The 21,046-nt window shown below is 42.8% G+C and overlaps 1 protein-coding gene across 1 annotated transcript; it reads right to left on the bottom strand.

Moving 5' to 3' along the window:
* Nucleotides 1-11,815: 11,815 nt before the first annotated feature.
* Nucleotides 11,816-12,817, bottom strand: LOC306793129 (trace amine-associated receptor 1-like; the record flags this gene model as incomplete). The annotated part of the gene is made up of 1 exon (XM_079290599.1): nt 11,816-12,817. The coding sequence occupies one exon, from the start codon at nt 12,815-12,817 to the stop codon at nt 11,816-11,818; it is 1,002 nt and encodes a 333-aa protein (XP_079146725.1).
* Nucleotides 12,818-21,046: the final 8,229 nt, after the last annotated feature.

The raw sequence follows: 21,046 nt of genomic DNA, 5'->3' as shown, positions 1-21,046 counted from the left end.
TATAATTTGCTTAGTGTTTTTAAAGTTTTGTTTGTGATCTGTATAATAAGCATGTCATTTAGTTATCGCTACTGAGAATTTAACAAACATAAACATGACGTAGATAGGTTTGCCGTTTTCAAGAAGTATATTTCAAATTGCATCTATTACACACATGAAGATAAAGTTGTGAACACCGGCTGAATATCTATCATCAGAATCACAACTGTATTTGAACTGCTACTGTGTAAAGGGAATACTGCTGTTAACAAGAACCTTATTTGTTTAAAGTGTTTGCAAACCAAATGTTATTGCACTTTTGTTCATATAGGCAGTACTTTTAAAATAAAAGTGCGCAATACACTACTTTTGAATTCATTATTTAACTGTGCGCATAACAATGCGATTAATTGCGATTACAAATTGTAATCGTTGCCCAGCACTAATATATACAAATTACTTTGGACCTGATTGTTTCCGGACAATAACAACAAGGCTCTGTGGTCTGGTGTGGGGAATGTTTTATTTTCAATGTACTGTGTTTGTACACTGCTGTTCTGTAATGTCACTGTCTTTTTCATTTGGTAAATGACATGAACCGTAAACCTGACGATGTTTAATAAAAACTTATTTTTATTGTATTATTGTTTATTTCATTTGTATTAACCTTGAAAAGTTGAATGTATGTTGATCCAAATGCTCACTTGTTTGTTATGATAATAGTGCCTCCAGTTAGATGATGTGATGTAACAGCCTTCAATTAGAGGTGTGAATGTACGTCATGGTTGCTGGTCCCTGGGCCACACACACACACACACACACCTACACACACACACACACACACACACACACACACATTCTCTCTTCTTGGCAGCATCATCTCACCTCTTCAACCTGGGGCCTTATTGTTTTCCAGCAATAACAAAACGAATTGAGCAAAACAATTTTGTGGCCTCCTAATGATCTGAATAATGACATAATAAACTCAGTCCAATTAAATGAGGACCAAGAAACATACAAGAAATCTGAGTTTGCCCTCCCTATAGTCTAGGGCAGCGGTTCCCAAACTTTTTAGGTCACGCACCCCCTTCTACATCCCAACCGGGTTCACGCACCCCCAATCCCCCACACCTCAAAAAAGAAAAAAAGCAACAGAGCCTATTGATAGCCGCATAAAAATCGGACCAATGAGAGAACAGTTTGCTGTCGCGTGGTGTTTGTTTACAAGATAAAAAACACAAAATAGACAAAAAATCTTCCTGCACCGTGCCTTCGAAAAGGTAACAGACGTACACCAGAAGATTGGCCAGATTGACCACATCTGTAGACTCGTCTACTTGCAGAGAGTAAACCTCACTCTTCTTCACGCGACCGACTAATGTAGCCAGGATGTCTTCGGACAAAGCATCGATGCCGCGCGACAGTGTTGTTGGACACCGGGATCACGTCCAACTTGTTTGCTTCTCTCTCACCAATCATACATTCCATCATCTCTTTGGCAGCTGGCAAGCACACGTCTTCGGCGATTGTGTGAGGTAGCCCCTTTCTTGCTGTTCTGTGACCAGATATGAAGCACGTAGTGTGTTTTTTGTAGACCCAACACATGAATGAGACTGCAGTTGTGTTTGGCTGTTTTGTAACTCCTCCAATTTCGATATCAAAAATGTAAGGGGCTTTTGACTTGCACTGGCATGCTTGGTGTTCAGGTGGTGATGTAAATAAGAGGGTTTCAGACAGCTGTTAGCCAGAACCTCACTGCACACCACGCACTGTGGCTTTGGGCAATCTGCATTGCCAATCCAAGTGAAGCCCAAACACAGATCATTTTCATCATATTTCCTCTTTTTTCACCTTGACTCCGCGATGGGCCGATGTGCTCCCCATTTGTCTGTGCTATCCCTTCCTCCTTTTCGGTCTCCTCCGTCTCATCTTTCTCTGACTCCTGCTCGATTTCTTCTCCCGGTCTCTCCCCAACGCACCTCTCCGTTCCTCTCGCCTCCGATTCCTCTCTCTCTCTGTCTGTCCCTCTCCTCTTTTATGACTGATAGCTTCAGATGTCCCACCTGACAGATTCCCCGATTTCAGCCAGTTTAGCATATGCATGAATGTTGCTGAATGGATGAAGTTAGCTGTTAGCTGACGTTAGCTGCACAAGCTAGGCTGGCTAGTGTGTACGTAAAAGACTGGCGGCAGGAGCTGAAGTGCATTTATTTATTAAATTGCAAGTTTTTAATTTTAAATTTAAAACTTACAAAGGGAATTTTTAGAATTCATGTTTTTATTTTGCGAAAAATCCCACTTACATTTTTAACAGGTTACACTTGCGCATGCGCGACGGCCATGATCCTTGGCGACTCACATGTGTGGCTTAGTGTTCAAAATGAAGCGACATTTGGCAGGCGGGAACAGAAAAGCAACCGCAAGCGATGCATCCGAGACGAACAGCAAGCAGCCAAGAACATATGATGACGCCTATCTTGCTCTGGGTGGATGCTCTGGGTGGCACATTTTATTTGTTTTTGTCTGATGGTGTAATCTGGTTGACTTAAAAGTGATTGCAATTTTCTTTATTCTATTATTTGAAAAAGCACAGATGGAGGAGTCACAAAATGTTATTTCAATAAAAATTCAACATAGACCATTTTGTTACAATTTTGTTGGGGCGGTGGGGCATGAACATTTTTCTTCCTCCAAAGTGGGGAGCGACAGAAAAAGTTTGAGAACCACTGCCCTGGAGGCAGCTCGCGCACCTCCACACTTTGGGAATCCCTAGTCTAGGGAATACATTCTGTTTACTCACTGAATACTGAATTTCCAGCCAGAAGTTCTCTTATGAAGTTTTCTTATATGTAAAATGTATGATTCAGAATACATACAATGCTTCTATTTGCATCATGGTGTTATGTGACTGCATACCCAGATAACAGAAAAATAACAGATATATTATTCGTTCCCGGATTGTTTATAATGGGGAACCTTTACTTTGGTAGAGGGTACTCTGGCATAAAAGTTAACCCCCAACTTTGGAGCCTATATAGTAGCTATAATACTTCCTTATAGATGGATAAATTATGCTGCACATTTGTTCAACAATATACAAGTCACTCCACAGTAAAAGTCAAAAGGGTCATTGACGATCTAGGAAACAAAATCAGGGATTTGGAGCACAGTCTATTCACTCACACCAGCACAGACACTCACAGGCTTCAACAGAAGAAACGACAACTAGGTTAATTTCGACGAGAACGAGCTAAAGGAGCTTTGGTTAGGTCAAGGTTCACCAATGTTAGGGACATGGATGCTCCTACCTCCTACTTCTTCAATCTGGAGAAGTCTGTCTCTCGGACCAAACAAATGGTGTGTCTCCGCCTCCCTGATGGTAAGATGATGACTGACCCGATTGAAAAAAAGACAACATGCCGTAAGCTTTTACAGCACCCTCTTCAGTAAGGAGGACAACCACAGAGAGAGTGTTGACGAGCTGCTTCAGGACCTTCCTCAGCTGGGCCCCGAGAGCTGACTGCTGCTGTGCGTCAGATGGCTGCTGGTAGAGCTCCTGGACTGGATGGACTGCCTGCGGACTTATATCAACACTTCTGGAAGTGTTTGGGAGCCGACCTGTGGGAGATGCTGCAGGAGTGTTCGCAGACAGGCCTGTTACCGACATCATATCGGCATGCAGTACTATCACTGTTACCAAAAAAACAAGATTTGTCCTCGCTGAAGAACTGGAGACCAGTGGCGTTGTTATGCACAGACTATAAACTTATTTCCAAGGTGCTTACCAACCGGCTTAAAAACTTTCTAGAGTCTATAATCCACAGAGACCAGTCTTACTGCGTACCGGACAGATCCATCATGAGAGACTTGTTGGATCTTTGTAAACTGTACAATATTGATGTTGGTGTTATAACATCAGATCAGGAGAAGGCTTTTGATAGGGTTTATCATGGTTTTCTTTTTTCCACTTTAAGAGCATTTGGTTTTGGTGAAGGGTTTGTGTCACTGTTGGGTATGATGTACAAGGAAGCTACTTGTCTGGTGAAGGTGGGCAGCATGCTGAGCTGTCCAGTTCAGCTCCAGAGAGGCATCAGACAGGGATGTCCTATCTTTGGACAGCTCTTTTCAGATCAGAAATCGTTTATTGCCATTGTATGTTGAACATACAAGGAATTTGACATGACGGGAGTTCCATTGCTGAGTTCCATTGCCATTGAGCCTCATCTGGGGGGCATGGAGGGACTTGTAGGTGAGGAGGAGGATCTTGTATGAGATGCGTGACTTGACCGGGAGCCAGTGGAGGTTGATGAGGGTGGGGGTGATGTGCTGCCAGGGCTTTGTGTGCGTGAGAACCCTGGCGGCAGAGTTTTGTACATACTGGAGCCTGTCCAGGGTTTTGTTGGGTACCCCGAACAGGACACCATTGCAGTAGTCCAAGCGGGAGGTGACAAATGCATGGACCAGGGTTTCAGCAACAGACTCCGAGAGTGACGGTCGGAGTCTGGCAATGTTCCGGAGATGGAAAAAGGCAGTTTTGGTGACGGACTTGATGTGGGACTTGAAGGAAAGGGTGGAGTCCAGGATGACACCCAGGTTGCGGACTTCAGGAGATGGGGAGATGGAGCAGCCGTCAACCTCGAGGATGAAGTCACCAACCTTCCGGAGCAGTGCCTTGGGTGCCACAACCATGAGCTCTGTCTTCTTGGTGTTGAGTTTGAGAAGATTTGATGACATCCAGGTTTTTATTTCATGCAGGCAGTTGACAAGGGACTGAGGGGGGAACTGGGAGGATGGAGTAGTACTGAGATAGATTTGAGTGTCATCAGCATAGCAGTGGAAGGAATTTGACATGACGGGAGTTCCATTGCTGAGTTCCATTGCCATTGAGCCTCATCTGAACAGGTTAAGATCCCGTCTATCAGGACTCATGTTACCTGGGCTGCCTCAGCGCCGCTCGCTGGTGGTGTCAGCATATGCTGATGATATTTATGTGTTCATCAAAGATCAGAGGGATATCAAGTTCCTAGGTAGCAGTTTATATTTGTTTGAGAGGGCATCTTCAGCAAAGGTAAACTGGGAGAAAAGTATGGAGCGAGTGTGTACCAGACTGTCTAAATGGAAATGGCTGCTACCTCAGCTCTCTTACAGGGGGATGGTCCTAATTGTCAATAACTTGGTTGCCTCGACTCTTTGGCACAGACTGGTAGTCCTACCTCCACCACAGGGCCTGATTGAAGAAATCTAGAGGGCAGTTGACTGTCTTACAGGCGTGGCAGGTTTTTACATTCTATCGAAGAGCTGTGACGACACCGGGGATGTGGCTCTTTGAGTGAGCCGCTGTTAGGAAGCAGCTATGGTGGGTATGGTAAGCAAACAATTGACAAGCATGGTCAATATTTGCATATTTATAGATGAATTTATCGATGAATACACTATGGGACAAATGGTGTGTTCTCACCCACTTTGTCACACCCCCCCCCCCTTATGATGTTACTCATCAGAGTCACGGGACAGGAAGTCAGCGATGACATTCGTGTGTCCTGGTCTATACTCGATCTGAAAATGATAAGGCTGGAGAGACAAGTACCATCTGGTAATTCTAGCATTAGTGTCTTTCATGTTGTGGATCCACCGCAATGCACGATGGTCAGACTCAAGCACAAACTCTTTTCCAATCAGGTAGTATTGTCCAATGTGAGTAAGTGTCTAATGCCCATTTAATAGCTAGAGCTTCCTTTTCCACTGTTGAGTACCTCATTTCCCTTGGGAAGAGTTTCCGGCTGATGTACTGCACAGGCAACTGGTTTCCATCCTGCCCTTGCAATAGCACTGCTCCGAGACCTACTCCAGAAGCATCTGTCTGGACAGTAAAGGGTAGAGTGAAATCTGGACACTGCAAAACCGGTTCTTGACACACAGTTTTTCAAGTCTTTGAAAGCATTCTCAGTTTCTTGAGTCCATTTAACCTTTATTGGGCTAGATTTGCGAGTCATATCAGTTAGTACAGCAGATCTCGATGAAAAGTTTGGGATAAGTCTGCGATACCAACCTACTAACCCCAAGAATGATCGTAGCCTCCTTTTGGTGTTAGGTGGTTGTGCAGCTGCAATCGCTTCAACCTTCCCTACCTGAGGACGGATGCCTCCACCTCCAATCACATAACCGAGGTACTGGACCTCTGGATTAGCAATGTGACACTTCTTGGCATTGATGACCAGACCAGCACTGTGGATGAGTTGAAAGACATCGGCAAGATGTTGAACATGCTCCTCCCATGTTCGGCTGAAGATAACGATGTCATCAATGTACGCTGCTGCATAGTCCTCTGCTCCTCTCAAAACTTCATCAACCAATCTTTGAAATGTTGCTGGTGCACCGTGTAAACCAAAGGGCATCATTCTGAATCTGAACAGGCCGCTGGGAACCCTGAATGTTGTTAAGTCCTTCGAAGATTCAGTTAAGGGCACTTGCCAGTACCCTTTACACAGGTCAAGGGTTGTTAGGAAGTTGCCATTTCCCAAGCGCTCAATCAGTTCATCAACCCTTGGCATTGGATAGGAATCAAAGGCAGACACAGCATTTAACTTTGAAAAGTTAATACAGAATCTCAGCTTAGGGTCATCCTTCTTGGGAACCAACACCACATGGCTACACCACTCACTATGAGAAGGCTCGATGATTCCTGTAGCCAGCATCTCCTCCACGTCTTGCTTCAGTCCTGGAACAAGTCTGGCTGGAATGCGACAGGTGGTGTCCCTGATTGGCCGCTGTTCTGGTGAATGCAGACGAATTTGATGGTCAATGAGGTTTGTACAACCTGGCTTTAGACTGAAGAGCCCTTTTTGCATGTGGGCCTGTAGTTCCCAGCGTTTTTCTGCCGTAAGATGACTCAGATCTGGAAACACTGGAGTCTCAGTTGAAGTGGGAAAATACTGCTCCTGAAGTTCTTCCTCATCAACCACTGTGCGTGCCCACATGGTTAAAGACTGCTCTGGTTGGTCTACCCACTCTTTTACAAGGTTTACGTGAAAGACTTGATGCTTTTTCCGACGGTCTGGTAACAGGAGTTCATACCTAACAGGGCCAGCCTTTTTTGTAATCTTGTATGGCCCCTGCCACTTGGCAAGGAGACCACTGTCAGACGTTGGCAGCAATAAAATAACTTTCTGGCCCTCCTGGAAAACTCTCCTCTTAGAAGCTTGATCATAACTCTTCTTTTGTCGCTGCTGTGCTTGAACCAGATTACCATTGGCAAGCTCCTGAAATTGGTCCAGTTTGTCTCTCATCTTTAGGACATACGAGAGCTCACTGCACTGCTGTTGTGGTATCGGACCCTCCCAGGCATCCTTCAAGACATCCATTGGACCCCTCACTGAATGTCCATAGAGCAGCTGGAAAGGTGAAAACCCTGTAGATGCTTGTGGGACCTCTCTGTATGCAAACAGCAAGAATGGCAGCCATCGGTCCCAGTCTGACCCTGAGTCATTCACAAACTTCTTCAGCATAGACTTGAGGGTTTTGTTAAAACGCTCCACGAGGCCATCTGTTTGTGGATGGTAGGGACTGGTCTTTACACCCTGAATTCCCAGCATACTGTACACCTCTTTTAGTATGTGTGAGGTGAAGTTGGTGCCTTGGTCTGTGATGATCTCCTTTGGGATTCTGACTCTGGAAAACAGCTGAATGAGGCAGTTGACAATCTGGCAAGCCTTGATCTTCTTCAAGGGAAAGGCTTCAGGGTATCTTGTGGCGTAATCGCAGACTACCAATATGTACTTGTGGCCTGCGCTACTCCTTTCTAGTGGGCCTACAATGTCCATGGCAATGCGTGAAAAGGGTGCGTCAATGATGGGCATGCTAATGAGGGGAGCCCTATCTGCATTCTTGCCTGGAGCAGTTAACTGACACTGTGGACAAGACTGGCAACATTTTACTGTGTCAGCGTACTGGTGGGGCCAATAGAAACGGGTAACTATTCTCGCGAATGTTTTTGCCTGTCCCAAGTGTCCTGCCCATGGGATAGAGTGGCTCAGGTTAAGGATTGTGAGCCTTAAACTCTGGGGAATGACTAACTGATCACCAATCTGGCTACGGCGATACAACATGTCTCCCTTGACCACAAAGGCTTCCTTTCCCCGATCCATCACTTGGGTTGACTCGGGCACACATTTAGCAAACAACGTTGTAAGTGTAGGGTCCTCTCGCTGTAGCTTAGCAATGTCGCTAGGAATAACAAAATGATCAAAGTCTAAAGGCTTTGACACCTGTTGAGCAACTTTTGTTCCCCTTACTCTGTCCCGTCTCCTCTGTCTCTTGCTTTTCCTTTCCTTACACAATTTGGTGTGTTCCCCACTAGGCACTTCCTCGTTCGCAAACGGTAACTCGTCCCAGTCCGCTGTGGAACTAGCTTGTTCTTGCTTGGTTTTTGACCGAGTGATAGCTAGCAAACTTTCACTGGTGCAGCTAGCTCTAGCCTCACAAGACTGCTTGGCTATCAGTTCAGCAAGGATAGCGAGATCAGAGCACAACACAACCTGATATGGCAGTTGTTTAAATACTCCTACTGGAAGCAAGTAGTGTTGACCTTCAACCTGGATAGCTACCTCAGCTATGGGGTAACCTACTTTGTCACCGTGAATACAGAAAACGTCAACTGTCCCTCCACAAAAAATGACATCCCTCGGGAGACTGTCCTGTCTGACTAGGGTGCGATTACTTCCTGAATCTAGGAGAGCTACACAGGGTCTGTCTTCAATTAACACAGCTATTGTAAGTTCTTCATGTTGACATTCCAAGCCACTATTCCTCTCCAACTCACTGACAAGTAACTGGGGAGCAAAACACATGTAATTGTTACTAACCCGTACATTCGGACACTCTGCCTTAAAATGACCCTTCTGGCCACATGAATGACATGCTAAGAGGGCTTTGTTTCTCGGTTCATATGTAGCTGAGGCTGAGGGGAAGAAACTATATCTTGTGTTAGCTCTAAATTCATTACCATAAGCCACACTAATGAACTTCCTTTCAGGACTGGCCAAACTAGCAATTTGGAAAATGAGGAAAAGCCATGTGAGGGGTGAAGGGTCAGAGGACGTGAGTTTGATGCTGACGGGGCTGCTGGCTGCTCGGCTCAGGCTGGAGTTTGGCTTCTACAGACTGGCAAAGAACACTGAACTCTTTGTGAACATTTGGGGTCTGAAAGACATTCTGTGTTCAGTCAGAGAGAGTGCTCTGGTTCTGAACTTATGAATGGTGTTTTTTCTTTCGTATTTATATTTTGGTTTTTTTGCATGAATTAGTTTTGTTGTAACTTTTGACAAACAGTAAAACTGTTCATGGAATTTAATTAGAAATAAAGATAGAATAAAATATTTTGTAAAGGAATCAATTAGGAACACAACAACGTGTGTGACACGTATCCAACTGTCTCACTGAGCTTTCTGTTGTTATTGCCTTGTTTTTGTCGCTTTGACTGTCAAAGCACTTTGTGAACTGTTTTTAAAGGTGCTATATGAATAAATTGTTATTATAGCAGTTGTCATTGACCTCCTTGTGTATGACTGAGGACCACTCACAAATCAATACCACTCATGTCTGTCAATTTAAATATGGAATTCACAGCCAGCAGCTTTTTAGCTTAGCTTGCATAATGACTGAAAACAGCTGCACACAGCTTTCTTGCCAAAAGTAACATAATCTACCTGTCAGCACCTCAGAAGTGAATCAATTATTGCTGTAATTCTTGTTTATTCGACCCATACAATATTGCAGTGGCTACTTGATCCCACTGATTGCCTGGAAATTTCATGGTGGCAATAACGCTCCATGACCTCAAAATGCCCATTCACAATATGGAGTAGATAATAAAATTGAAGTTATAAATACAGCAAAGTATGAAAATAGAATAGATGCACTCAATCCCGTACACCAGTGGTCCCCAACCACCGGGCCGTGGGTCATTTGGTACCGGGCCGCACAGAAAGAATAAATATTATTATTTCCGTTTTATTGATTATCAGAGTCTGAAAGAAGTTTTATTTTGAAAAATGATCGGATTCTCTCGCAATTTCATCCGCCTGTGCCTCTTGACACATGTCAAGACGCTTGTCTCGGTCACGTGACCTCAAAAAGCCGACAAACTAGTGAAAATGAGTAAATAACTTTTGGAGAGCTTCTTTGCAAAGGGGGAAAGGCCACTAAGAAGACAGAAGAAGAGCCTACAACTTCCAAGAAATGAAATCTTCATTTAACAGACAATATCAGGAGTCTAATTAAATATCAGGAGTAATTCTGACGTGCCAAACCTGCTCTGCAGAATATGTGGCAACAGAGGAAGATCAGCTGCTGGAGATTGCAAATGACGGTGGCCTTAAAAGTATGTTTGAGACAACAACTCTGCTGGTGTTTGGATTAAAATCAAGGCTGAATATCCTGAGATCGCCACTAAAGCACTGAAAACCCTGCTTCCATTTCACACATCCTCTTGGTTAAGCGTGATTTTCTGAAGTGACGGCAATCAAAACAAAATGACGGAGTAGACTGGACATAAGGGCTCAGGGCTCCCACTGATTCAGCGTTATTGTGAGTTGTATTTATTTATGCATTTTATATTTGTTTTCATGCCGATCGCATCATTTTATTTCTTAGTGTTTTTCCGCCACACCTTGAAGGCCGGTCCGTGAAAATATTGTCCTACATGAAACCGGTCCGTGGTGCAAAGAAGGTTGGGGATCTCTGCCGCACAAAAGTGTCTCGTCATGGGCCTCCTTTTGTATTACTCTGAGGGCCACACCTCACCTTGGTTGATGGTTGCTCTGAGCCAAAGGGTACCCCCCTTTGACATACAGTCGTGATGCACTTTGTCGTGGCCACCGCGGCATGAAAAAATTCCTTCTCGTTGCAACAAAAGGCTTCACCTGAATCTTAAGTCCCATAAAACTTGAAGATTATCAGTTCTAACAGTAGGTCTGGTTCAGGGGGGTAAAAGATTCGCTAAGGGTGCGCTCACAACCAATGCATTTCTTCAAATTTGGCCCAAAAATTCACTTAGATCAAGAATGGACTGATTCGGTCAAAGGTAATTGTGACCTCACTCAAGAATACATGTTCATCATGTATGTTATGTGCGGGGCAGCCATCCGCGCTGCTCACACATGCAGTGTGGCCCGGGCGTACGGATCCCCACTTATGGGCTGAGTTGTAGGCAGCATGGAATGATTTCATAATGGTGCCAGCTACAACATCCCCATAGTCCAAAACAGAAATAAATATTTATTCTACAATATTTTAATTCTATGGCAAATATTCAAAGATTCAATTGTTATTATACTGCAACACATAATATCCATAATTAGGAGCTTCAAAACCGAAATTTCTCACAAGACCGATACAAAAATAAAGCTTCTCAATCATCACATGTGACCCACTAGAAGCGGTGCCTGAATCTAGAGCGACCCTGCCCTCTACCTGTATTTTCCTCTTTTTTTTCTTATTTTATCATGCTTGGGATGTTTGTGTGGAACCGAACAGAGCAGAGCCTTTGGGCCCCACTCGTTACACCAGTACCAGACTGTCATAGTCAAGTACTTCAACGTGTCTTTACTTTAAAAAAAGATTCTAAATTGTATTATTCCAAATTATTTTGGCAATTGCGTTAGTTACTTTTGTTTCTCATTAGTGGTTGGAAAATGTATTGATACAACAAATTTCCGAAAGGATTTTTTGATCATGTTTGCAGAAATATGCAATTCTGAGAAAAATGTATAGTACAGTTGTGTGAAGATGATCATCTTTATTGTGCCAACCAAATCATTAACCATTTCAAGAATTCAAGTCAAGACAGTTTTGAGTCAGTAAAATCACCTTGAAATATTTTTCCAGAAATTATCATTTTAAAAGCAGATCTGAACCAGCTGTAGAAGAAAGCATAAATAAATGGATTGAGCATTGAATTTGACAGTGCAAGCCAATTGAGGGTTTCAATCACAGGAACAGGTACTGAATTATTACTGAAAGGCAAAAATGTGACACAAAGAAAGAAAGGAGTCCAACACAATAGAAAAACTCCTAAAACAGTAGCCAGAGTTTTGGTGGCCTTTCTCTCCATCTTACTGACAGTGGCCCCACCCGTTGCTCTCTGACAGGTTGTGTTCCAGATGCTGCGTGCCTGTCTCTGTGCCACAAGGAAAATCTTTAGATAGATACAGAGCATTATGATCACTGGAAGATAAAATGACAATATAGGTCCAATAGTGTTTTCTATGAGAACATTGATTAAACAACTTTCCTCACATGTTTCATTATTGAATCCAGCAATTATGATGCTAACTCCAATTAGAACAGAGACCACCCAGCTCACCAGGATCATGATCACAATAACACGACAGCTTATTTTAGTTTCATAGATCAGAGGCTGACATACTGCATAATATCTGTCAATAGAAATACAGCATAGGTTCAGAATAGAAGCTGTGCTCAGTGATATATCAAAAGTGCTTCGTACTTTGCAAAATAAATCCTCGTGATAGACACACGAGCTAAGTGAGAATGCCATGCTGAAAGGAAAGACTATGATCCCAACAAGCAGGTCAGCCACAGCCAGAGAGAGAATAAGGTAGTTAGTAGGAGTGTGGAGCTGTTGGAAATAAAAGACAGATATTATAACAAGAAGGTTTCCACATATTGTCACAACAGACAATAATGTTAGGAAGATATATAACAATACACAAATAATAGAAGGGTTTTTTGTGAGTATGAAATAGAAATTATCTATTTCGTAGCAGGGATGTGTGGCAGTCACAATGTTGGTCCAGTTGAAAGTGACTTCTGGTTCCATGTTTGAGTGTTCCTACAATTAAAGACATATTAGCAGTAAGCATTGATTTGACATATGGTACCTATGGCAATAGGCAGATCAGGTTATCTGATATTTTAACAATGCAATACATTTACATCCAAGCATTTATTTGTTACATTTTGTTTCGCAAAGTTAAGAAGGTAATGTGTAAGTCAAGCCTGATATGTTACCTGACATAAAATAATGTATAAAAGAATATAAATACTGTATGTATACAGATATATATTTGACAGTCAACACAACAATTCTGTACATTTTTCCATCATACCTGTTAAACTCTCACGGTTGTCAATGCATTAGTGTTGATGTGCAGAACATCTATCTAATCACTATAATTGTTCTTGTCCAGTCAGGAATGGGACTGCAGTTTGTTTGCATGAGTCATCGAAGATACAATAAAAGGACATTGTTGACCAATGATGTGTGAGCGTCTACTCTTCTGTTTTTTTGGGATGCCTCAACACAATTCCATTTTTTTTTTTTTTTTTTTTTACATTGATTCTTAGCCAAACCTCAATAGCTCCACTTGAAAGATTTTGCTGAATTGCAGTTTTGCCAGGTTGGGTGGTAAACTGGCCGATTGGACTTGTTTTCATCAGCTTGAGCTGGAAAGAAGTGTAGTGGGGAAAGCTTTTACAGATTAGTATACAGAACAATCCTGCATTTTTATGGTCATTATACACAACACTGCAGATCCTTGAATCCCGTTAACATAATTCGTTACACTAGGTTGAAAAACCAAATCCCAGCAACCAGTGTATTGGCACTAGAGGGCCTGCTGTCTGCAGACATGCACCTGTGTGCTACAGTATGTGGTACCACTGGTGGCCAAATCCTGTGCAATGGCAAAATGAGTAAAATATGAGAAAAGCTATCAGAAGGAGTCGGGAAATGAGCCTGATCTAAGCCTCGAGTTGCACCTGTTCTGTGGTAAAAACTGTCATTTATAAAACAGATAGTTCCCTTCTATGATTATGATCAGCTGAGCTCTATTCAAACCCGTTGTAAAATACGCCATTATCAGCTGCGACTTAATTACAGTATCACCGTGCCAATTCGTCACCTATCATAACAACTGAAATTAATGAGAGAGAAACTGAAAAGCTGGAAAAGTTAAGAAAGAAGCAGGTGTTATGTCAAAGGCTGTTCCCCCGTCGAATAGTGTTTCCCTCCTGTGAAAATGACAGCGCCCCCTCTTGGTGCTTCAAGTATAAACAGTATTCGAAACAACATTCGAACCTGATCATCCGCCTGGACGATAATAATCAGGAGAATGCTTCGCTATCATTCAATGATGCACAAAAAAACCCCAAAGAGAGCCGACAGGGATTTACGTTTGAGCAGCCAGGGAACCCACACTGTGTCCTGTCACTACATTGCCATTTTACCTCAAGAAACTACACAAACAATCTTGCTTAAGATAACAATGTAGCGTTAGCTAGCTTGCATGTTTTTATTTGTAGCCCAAAATGCTCACGTTTCTTTAGGCATGTTGTCAATTGCTAGAGAAATAATTCTTAAAATGTAATTCATTAAATAACGTAAAAAGCCTGTTTTTAAATATACTACAATATGGTGTTAAAGTAAAAGACATTGGTTGTATCATTATGCAGGTCAAGCTGTCGATAGGATAGAATGGCCATACGTAGTCCATGTCCTTGCTAATTTTGGACTTGCTGAGAACTTCCTGAAACAGACAAAGGTGCTTTATGCTGCTCCAAAAGCCTCTGTAATTACAAACAGCAAATGGTCTCCCATCTTTCCACTTGAACGAAGCCCTGCACAGGGCTGCCGCTACCTTTACTCATAGCATTAGCAATAGAGCCTCTTGCAGAGGCCATCCGTACTGATCCTGATGTTAGGGCTATTCAAACAGGGGCCAAGCGGCACGAAATATCATTGTACGCTGATGACATATTACTCGATGTAAGTATCTTAACTGAGTTACGAGATACAAGTATAGCTACGCAAAATCTAAAGCAATATTTCTCTCCAAGCAGGATCCTTGTGCACCCACAGATGCTTCTACATTCCGATGGTCTCCATCAGGATCTACTTATTTATCCACATCACCATCTCTCTACCTGATTTGTATATGGTGACTTTCACATAATCATATATTCCGCTTGAAATGGAATGGGAGACTGATTTTGGTGTAGAAAGTAAAGATAGGATGGTATGATATGTGGCTGAACCAGTCTGGCTGTTTAACCGCTAATAGAACGAAGGAACTTTAAGATAAATCATTGGCTACATATTGCCCTGCGATAGTCTGGCGACCTGTCCACAGTGAACCCTGCCTTCGTCCCAATGTCACCCTCCCCCAGTTTTGGTTAACGGATGGAGGGATAGACTACATATTACCCCAGGGAGATGCAATGAAATTAACCCAGATCTATTCAAGTTTTGTATTAACTGCAAAATAACAGAAGGCTCATATGCTAACCATTTTATGAGAATGTATATATACTAGTGCTGGGCAAGTTAACGCGTTAACGCAGTTTTGTAAAAATTATTAAGCAGACATTTTTAACACAAGAACCGGGCAGCGAGCGGTGAACAGCTGTGTTTGTGTGGCGTCTCTTCCATCTGCTGCCGCTCTCCCCCCTCAAACGTGACGATATCAAAATACATATTGTCGTGTTTTTAAATGAACATATAAGCACGTGAGAACAAACTGCTGGAACTCTTTATTTGCATAACTTCCTCATGCACGTTACTGCCATGGTACAGACTACAGGTTCCATGCGTCACCTACATTCCCCTGGGTCCTAAGTCCCTCCATGTACAGCTTCTTAGCACCCTCTATGTACCAACGTACATCACAAATACCACACATATTAAGGTAATCAGCATTGCATGTGTCTGACCAAAATACCAAAAAAAGCAAAAAAGAAATGATTCATTTATATAATTTTTTCGTGTTTTTAAAGTTTTGTTTGTAATATGTATAATAAGCATGTCATTTAGTTATCGCTACTGAGAATTTAACAAACATAAAAAACATGACGTAGATAGGTTTGCAGTTTTCAAGAAGTATATTTCAAATTGCATCTATTACACACATGAAGAATAAGTTGTGAACACCGGCTGAATATCTATTATCAGAATCATTATAACTGTGTTATAACTGCTACTGTGTAAAGGGAATACTGCTGATAACAAGAACCTTATTTGTTTAAAGTGTTTGCAAACCAAATGTTGTTGCACTTTTGTTCATATAGGCAGTACTTTTAAAATAAAAGTGCGCCTTTTGAATTCATTATTTAACTGTGCGCATAACAATGCGATTAATTGCGATTACAAATTGTAATCGTTGCCCAGCACTAATATATACAAATTACTTTGGACCTGATTGTTTCCGGACAATAACAACAAGGCTCTGTGGTCTGGTGTGGGGAATGTTTTATTTTCAATGTACTGTGTTTGTACACTGCTGTTCTGTAATGTCACTGTCTTTTTCATTTGGTAAATGACATGAACCGTAAACCTGACGATGTTTAATAAAAACTTATTTTTATTGTATTGTTGTTTATTTCATTTGTATTAACCTGTAAAAAGTTGAATGTATGTTGATCCAAATGCTCACTTGTTTGTTATGATAATAGTGCCTCCAGTTAGATGATGTGATGTAACAGCCTTCAATTAGAGGTGTGAATGTATGTCGTGGTTGCTGGTCCCTGGGCCACACACACACACACACACACGCACACACACGCACACACACGCACACACACTCACACACACACACACACACACACACATTCTCTCTTCTTGACAGCATCATCTCACCTCTTCAACCTGGGGCCTTATTGTTTTCTAGCAATGACTAAAGTAATTGAGCAAAACAAATTTGTGGCCTCCTAATGATCTGAATTATGACATAATACACCCACAGAGTCCAATTTGTGGAACAAGAGACAAGAAATCTGAGTTAGCCCTCTAGGGAATACATTCTGTTTACTCACTGAATCCTGAATTTCCAGCCAGAAGTTCTCTTATGAAGTTTTCTTATATGTAAAATGTATGTTTCAGAATACATACAATGCTTCTATTTGCATCATGGTGTTATGTGGCTGCATACTCAGATAACATAAAAATAACAGATATATTGATAGTTCCCGGATTGTTTATAATGGGGAACCTTTACTGAGGTAGAGGGTACTCTGGAAAAAAAGTTACTTAGATGTACAGACTTAAAAAAAAACACCTGAATATCTTCACCTGTAATGTCTCTGTTTGTGTTACCTGCCTCGGGACTGCAGTTCTAAATGAGCATTTTGTATTGATGTTCATTAACATGCTCTGTCCTATCAAATAAATACATTTCTCTTCAATTGATATACCACCTTTTCCTATTCAGCCAAGCATACTGTTTCGTAATATTTAAACTTTTCTTTTAATTGTTGGAGTCCCTATAAGAACAAATATACTCAGGAGTCTTCTAGTTAAGGTAATGTAAATCTTCAGTTGTCTTCAATGGACCATCACACGCTCCCCGCTATATATAATACTCCTTTTACACATGCATATCCCATTGTCAGCACAATGGCTGAAAGTGGTTCAGTCGTTCCGAAAGCCTGCACACCTCAATATAACTTTTTTCAGACTTTACGACTTGAACATGAACATATGTCCTTTTGACTGCCATACAATGCTGTATTGTTTCTGGAGAGGATATTGTTTGCAAGACCACAAGAGGGTGCTGCCGATAGCTCCTTGGAAAAAATGACTTATGCTGTCGATTTCTTACGAATACACTTTCCTGTAGGCATAGAGAGACTAACTAATGTCTTATTAAACGTAAAGTGTGAGGTTATAAGAATAATCACATCAGCATATATGATACATATAACACTGTGGCGGGCCGTGCATTCTATACCTGGGCCTTCTGTGCTGTCCGACTACAGTTGAACCATCTCCTAATAACCTCATTATGATGCCACAGCTACGGTTATTATTTGTTTCTTGGGGTGTAATAATACACGTATTTGTATTAAACCGTTCAGTACGAGGCTTACGAACCGAACAATACGTTTGAATAATACTAGTGCATTTGGAAAATGCAGAAGCTTAAATTAAAACAAGCTGTGCTGGAAGCAGCGCTGCAGGCTGGAGGCAGAGCAACAGAGGAAGACGGGAGCTGTGCAATGAGAAAATTAGCTGATGGGGAAAAAATTATAATACATGTCGTGTATTTGTGAAAAGTAATTCAATTATGAAATAGCTATAACTTTGTGATTCTGTTTAAGCCAGCAGAGACGGCCCACCACTGAGTAATACGGATTATTTACAGGCCACTAGAGGAAGACTGGTGCTCAATGTTCAAGGAGTAAAAGGAAATAAACTCCTCTTTAAAGCTGTTGCATGAATAGGCATCTCTTTGTGGCGTAGAAATACGTAAAATGGGTGCTTTTGCTTCATGACTCAGCCGGGTACAAATATTTAGGCCCTCTCCACTACTTATTTATTCACTGAGAAACTAATGTGTGTGGTCGACCTCTCTGTAGAATTAACGTATACACTTCAATCTAGGGTTGTTAACGTTGCTCTAGATTTGGATAAATATCCAACTGAAAAAAAAACATCCCAGTGTTGCCATCTTTTTCCCAATGACGGTAACCATCAGCACGAGCTCCAACAGTCCCTAAATCTTGGGAGAAAGTTGGCAAGTCTGCAACAGTGACATGTGTAGGGAGGCAGGGAGGCCATTCGATCATTTCATTTGGGCAGAATGATTATTAGAGTAATTTCCTCCCCCCTTTAATTAAGCGGCCATCTAAAACGCTTTCAAAACTGCCATTCCTCAAATGGTAGTTGTTCCTTTCGCGAATGCTTTTGGACAAACCGTAAAGAGACAGGAACATGATGAGCAAAAATAAGAAAAAAGCAGACATGAAAAGAAAATTCGAGTAATCCGATCTGACACACTGAAATGCATCTGACACAGCTGACAACAACCTCTGTGTAAAACAATTTGGACCCTCACACTGTTCTAAAATGTTCACATTCATATAAAGCTAAAAGCCACTTTGTCCAAGGGTCAAATTTGTTAACAGGAGTATACTGGTGGAGTTTATGATCATAAAGTGCCGTCCTTTCTACCTGCCGAGGGAATTTAATGCAGTCTTGCTAGTTGCAGTATATATCCCTCCAACCTCCAACAACAGTGACAGGAGTGCGGCACTCTGTGAACTGCATCATGCCATCAGTGAACAACAGACGGCTCACCCGGATGGTTTCATTGTCGTCGCAGGAGATTTTAATCATGCAAACCTTAAGACTGTTCTTCCAAATCTCTACCAGCATGTAAAATTCCCAACAAGGGAGAAAAACATCCTGGACTTAGTCTACACTTCACTTAAAGGAGCATACAAGGCCACCCCTCTCCCCCACATTGGACTCTCTGACCACCTCACTGTTATGCTAACGCCAGCATACAGGCCCAGAGTGAGAGTGAAAAAAACGGTTCGAAAAGAGATCACAGTGTGGCCGGAAGGATCAAGATCTGCTCTCAAGGACTGTCTCGCTACAACAGACTGGGACATGTTCAAACATGCAGCTACGTACAATAACAACATAGACAATGAGGAGCTCACAGACACTGTTCTTTCCTACATCCGGAAATGCACAGATGATGTAACTGCTAAAAAGACCATCACCACTAGGGCTAACAAGAAGCCTTGGCTGACAGGGGCCGTCCATCAGCTGCTGCGGGCCAGAGACAAAGCCTTCAATGCCGGAGATAGAAATGGCCTGAAAACAGCGAGAGCCAACCTGTCCCGGGGCATTAGAAAAGCAAAACAGGACTACTCTGAAAAAAGCATCAACCACTTCAAGGACAGCAGAGACACACGCAGCCTGTGGCAGGGCATCCAGACCATAACGGACTACAAGCCTGCTTCACAGACCTGTGATGACAACATCTCTCTGCTGAACGACCTCAACAGCTTCTTCGCACGGTTTGAATCAACAAACACCACTAGCCCACAGAAAACCTCACCCTCCCCCCGCGACCAGGCCCTGTGCCTGTCTGCTGCAAGTGTGAAAAGAGCACTCTCCACCATCAATCCCCGAAAAGCAACAGGCCCAGACAACATCCCAGGCCGCACACTAAGGGACTGCGCAGAGGAGCTAACAGATATCTTCACTGTTATCTTCAACACTTCTCTGAGTCAAGCTGCTGTCCCATCACACCTCAAAACCTCCATCATCATACCTGTACCCAAGAAACCGGCTCCATCCTGCTTCAATGACTATCGCCCCGTGGCACTGACCCCCATCATTATGAAGTGTTTTGAACGGCTAGTCATGGCCCACATCAAGTCCATCCTCCCCCCCACCATGGATCCCTCTCAGTTTGCATACAGAGCAAAACGTTCCACAGAGGACGCAATCTGCTCTGCTCTCCACCCAGCCCTCACCCACCTAGAAAAAGCAGACTCATATGTAAGAATACTTTTCATAGACTTCAGCTCAGCATTTAATACCATAATCCCACAACAACTCATCTGCAAACTGGACCAGCTGGGGTTCAACACCCCACTGTGCAATTGGGTCCTGGACTTCCTCAGTGAGAGGCCACAAGCAGTACGTGTCGGCAACAACACCTCACGCAGCATCACCCTAAGCACTGGGGCCCCACAAGGCTGTGTGCTCAGCCCCCTGCTCTTCACCCTGCTGACTCACGACTGCGAACCTACATACAGCACCAATCACATGGTGAAGTTTGCAGACGACACCACTCTGGTTGGTCTCATCACCAAGAACAATGAGACCAACTATAGGAAGGAGGTCAACCTTCTGACCACGTGGTGCAGCGACAACAATCTCCTGCTGAATGTCACCAAAACTAAGGAGATTGTTGTTGACTTCAGGAGAGGCCACACTGTACACCCGCCACTGACCATCGATGGTGCTGCTGTGGAGCAAGTAGAAAGCACCAAATTCCTGGGGGTGCACATCAGTGACGACCTCTCCTGGGCCACCAACTGCGCATCACTGGCAAAGACAGCCCAGCGGCGCCTCTACTTCCTTCGCAAGCTGAAGAGAGTAAAAGCCCCCACATCAGTGCTGAAATCATTTTACAGGGGCACCATTGAAAGCATCCTATCCAGCTGCATCACTGTGTGGGGTGGTAGCTGCACCCAACACAGCAGAAAAGCACTCCAACGCATTGTAAAGACAGCCGGACAGATCATCGGTGCC

The sequence above is a fragment of the Melanostigma gelatinosum genome (genome assembly GCF_949748355.1).
Source record: "Melanostigma gelatinosum genome assembly, chromosome: 19".
NCBI classification, from domain to species: domain Eukaryota; kingdom Metazoa; phylum Chordata; class Actinopteri; order Perciformes; family Zoarcidae; genus Melanostigma; species Melanostigma gelatinosum.
Note: the sequence above shows the minus strand (reverse complement) of the source record. Positions and strands in the feature narration are given on the sequence as shown.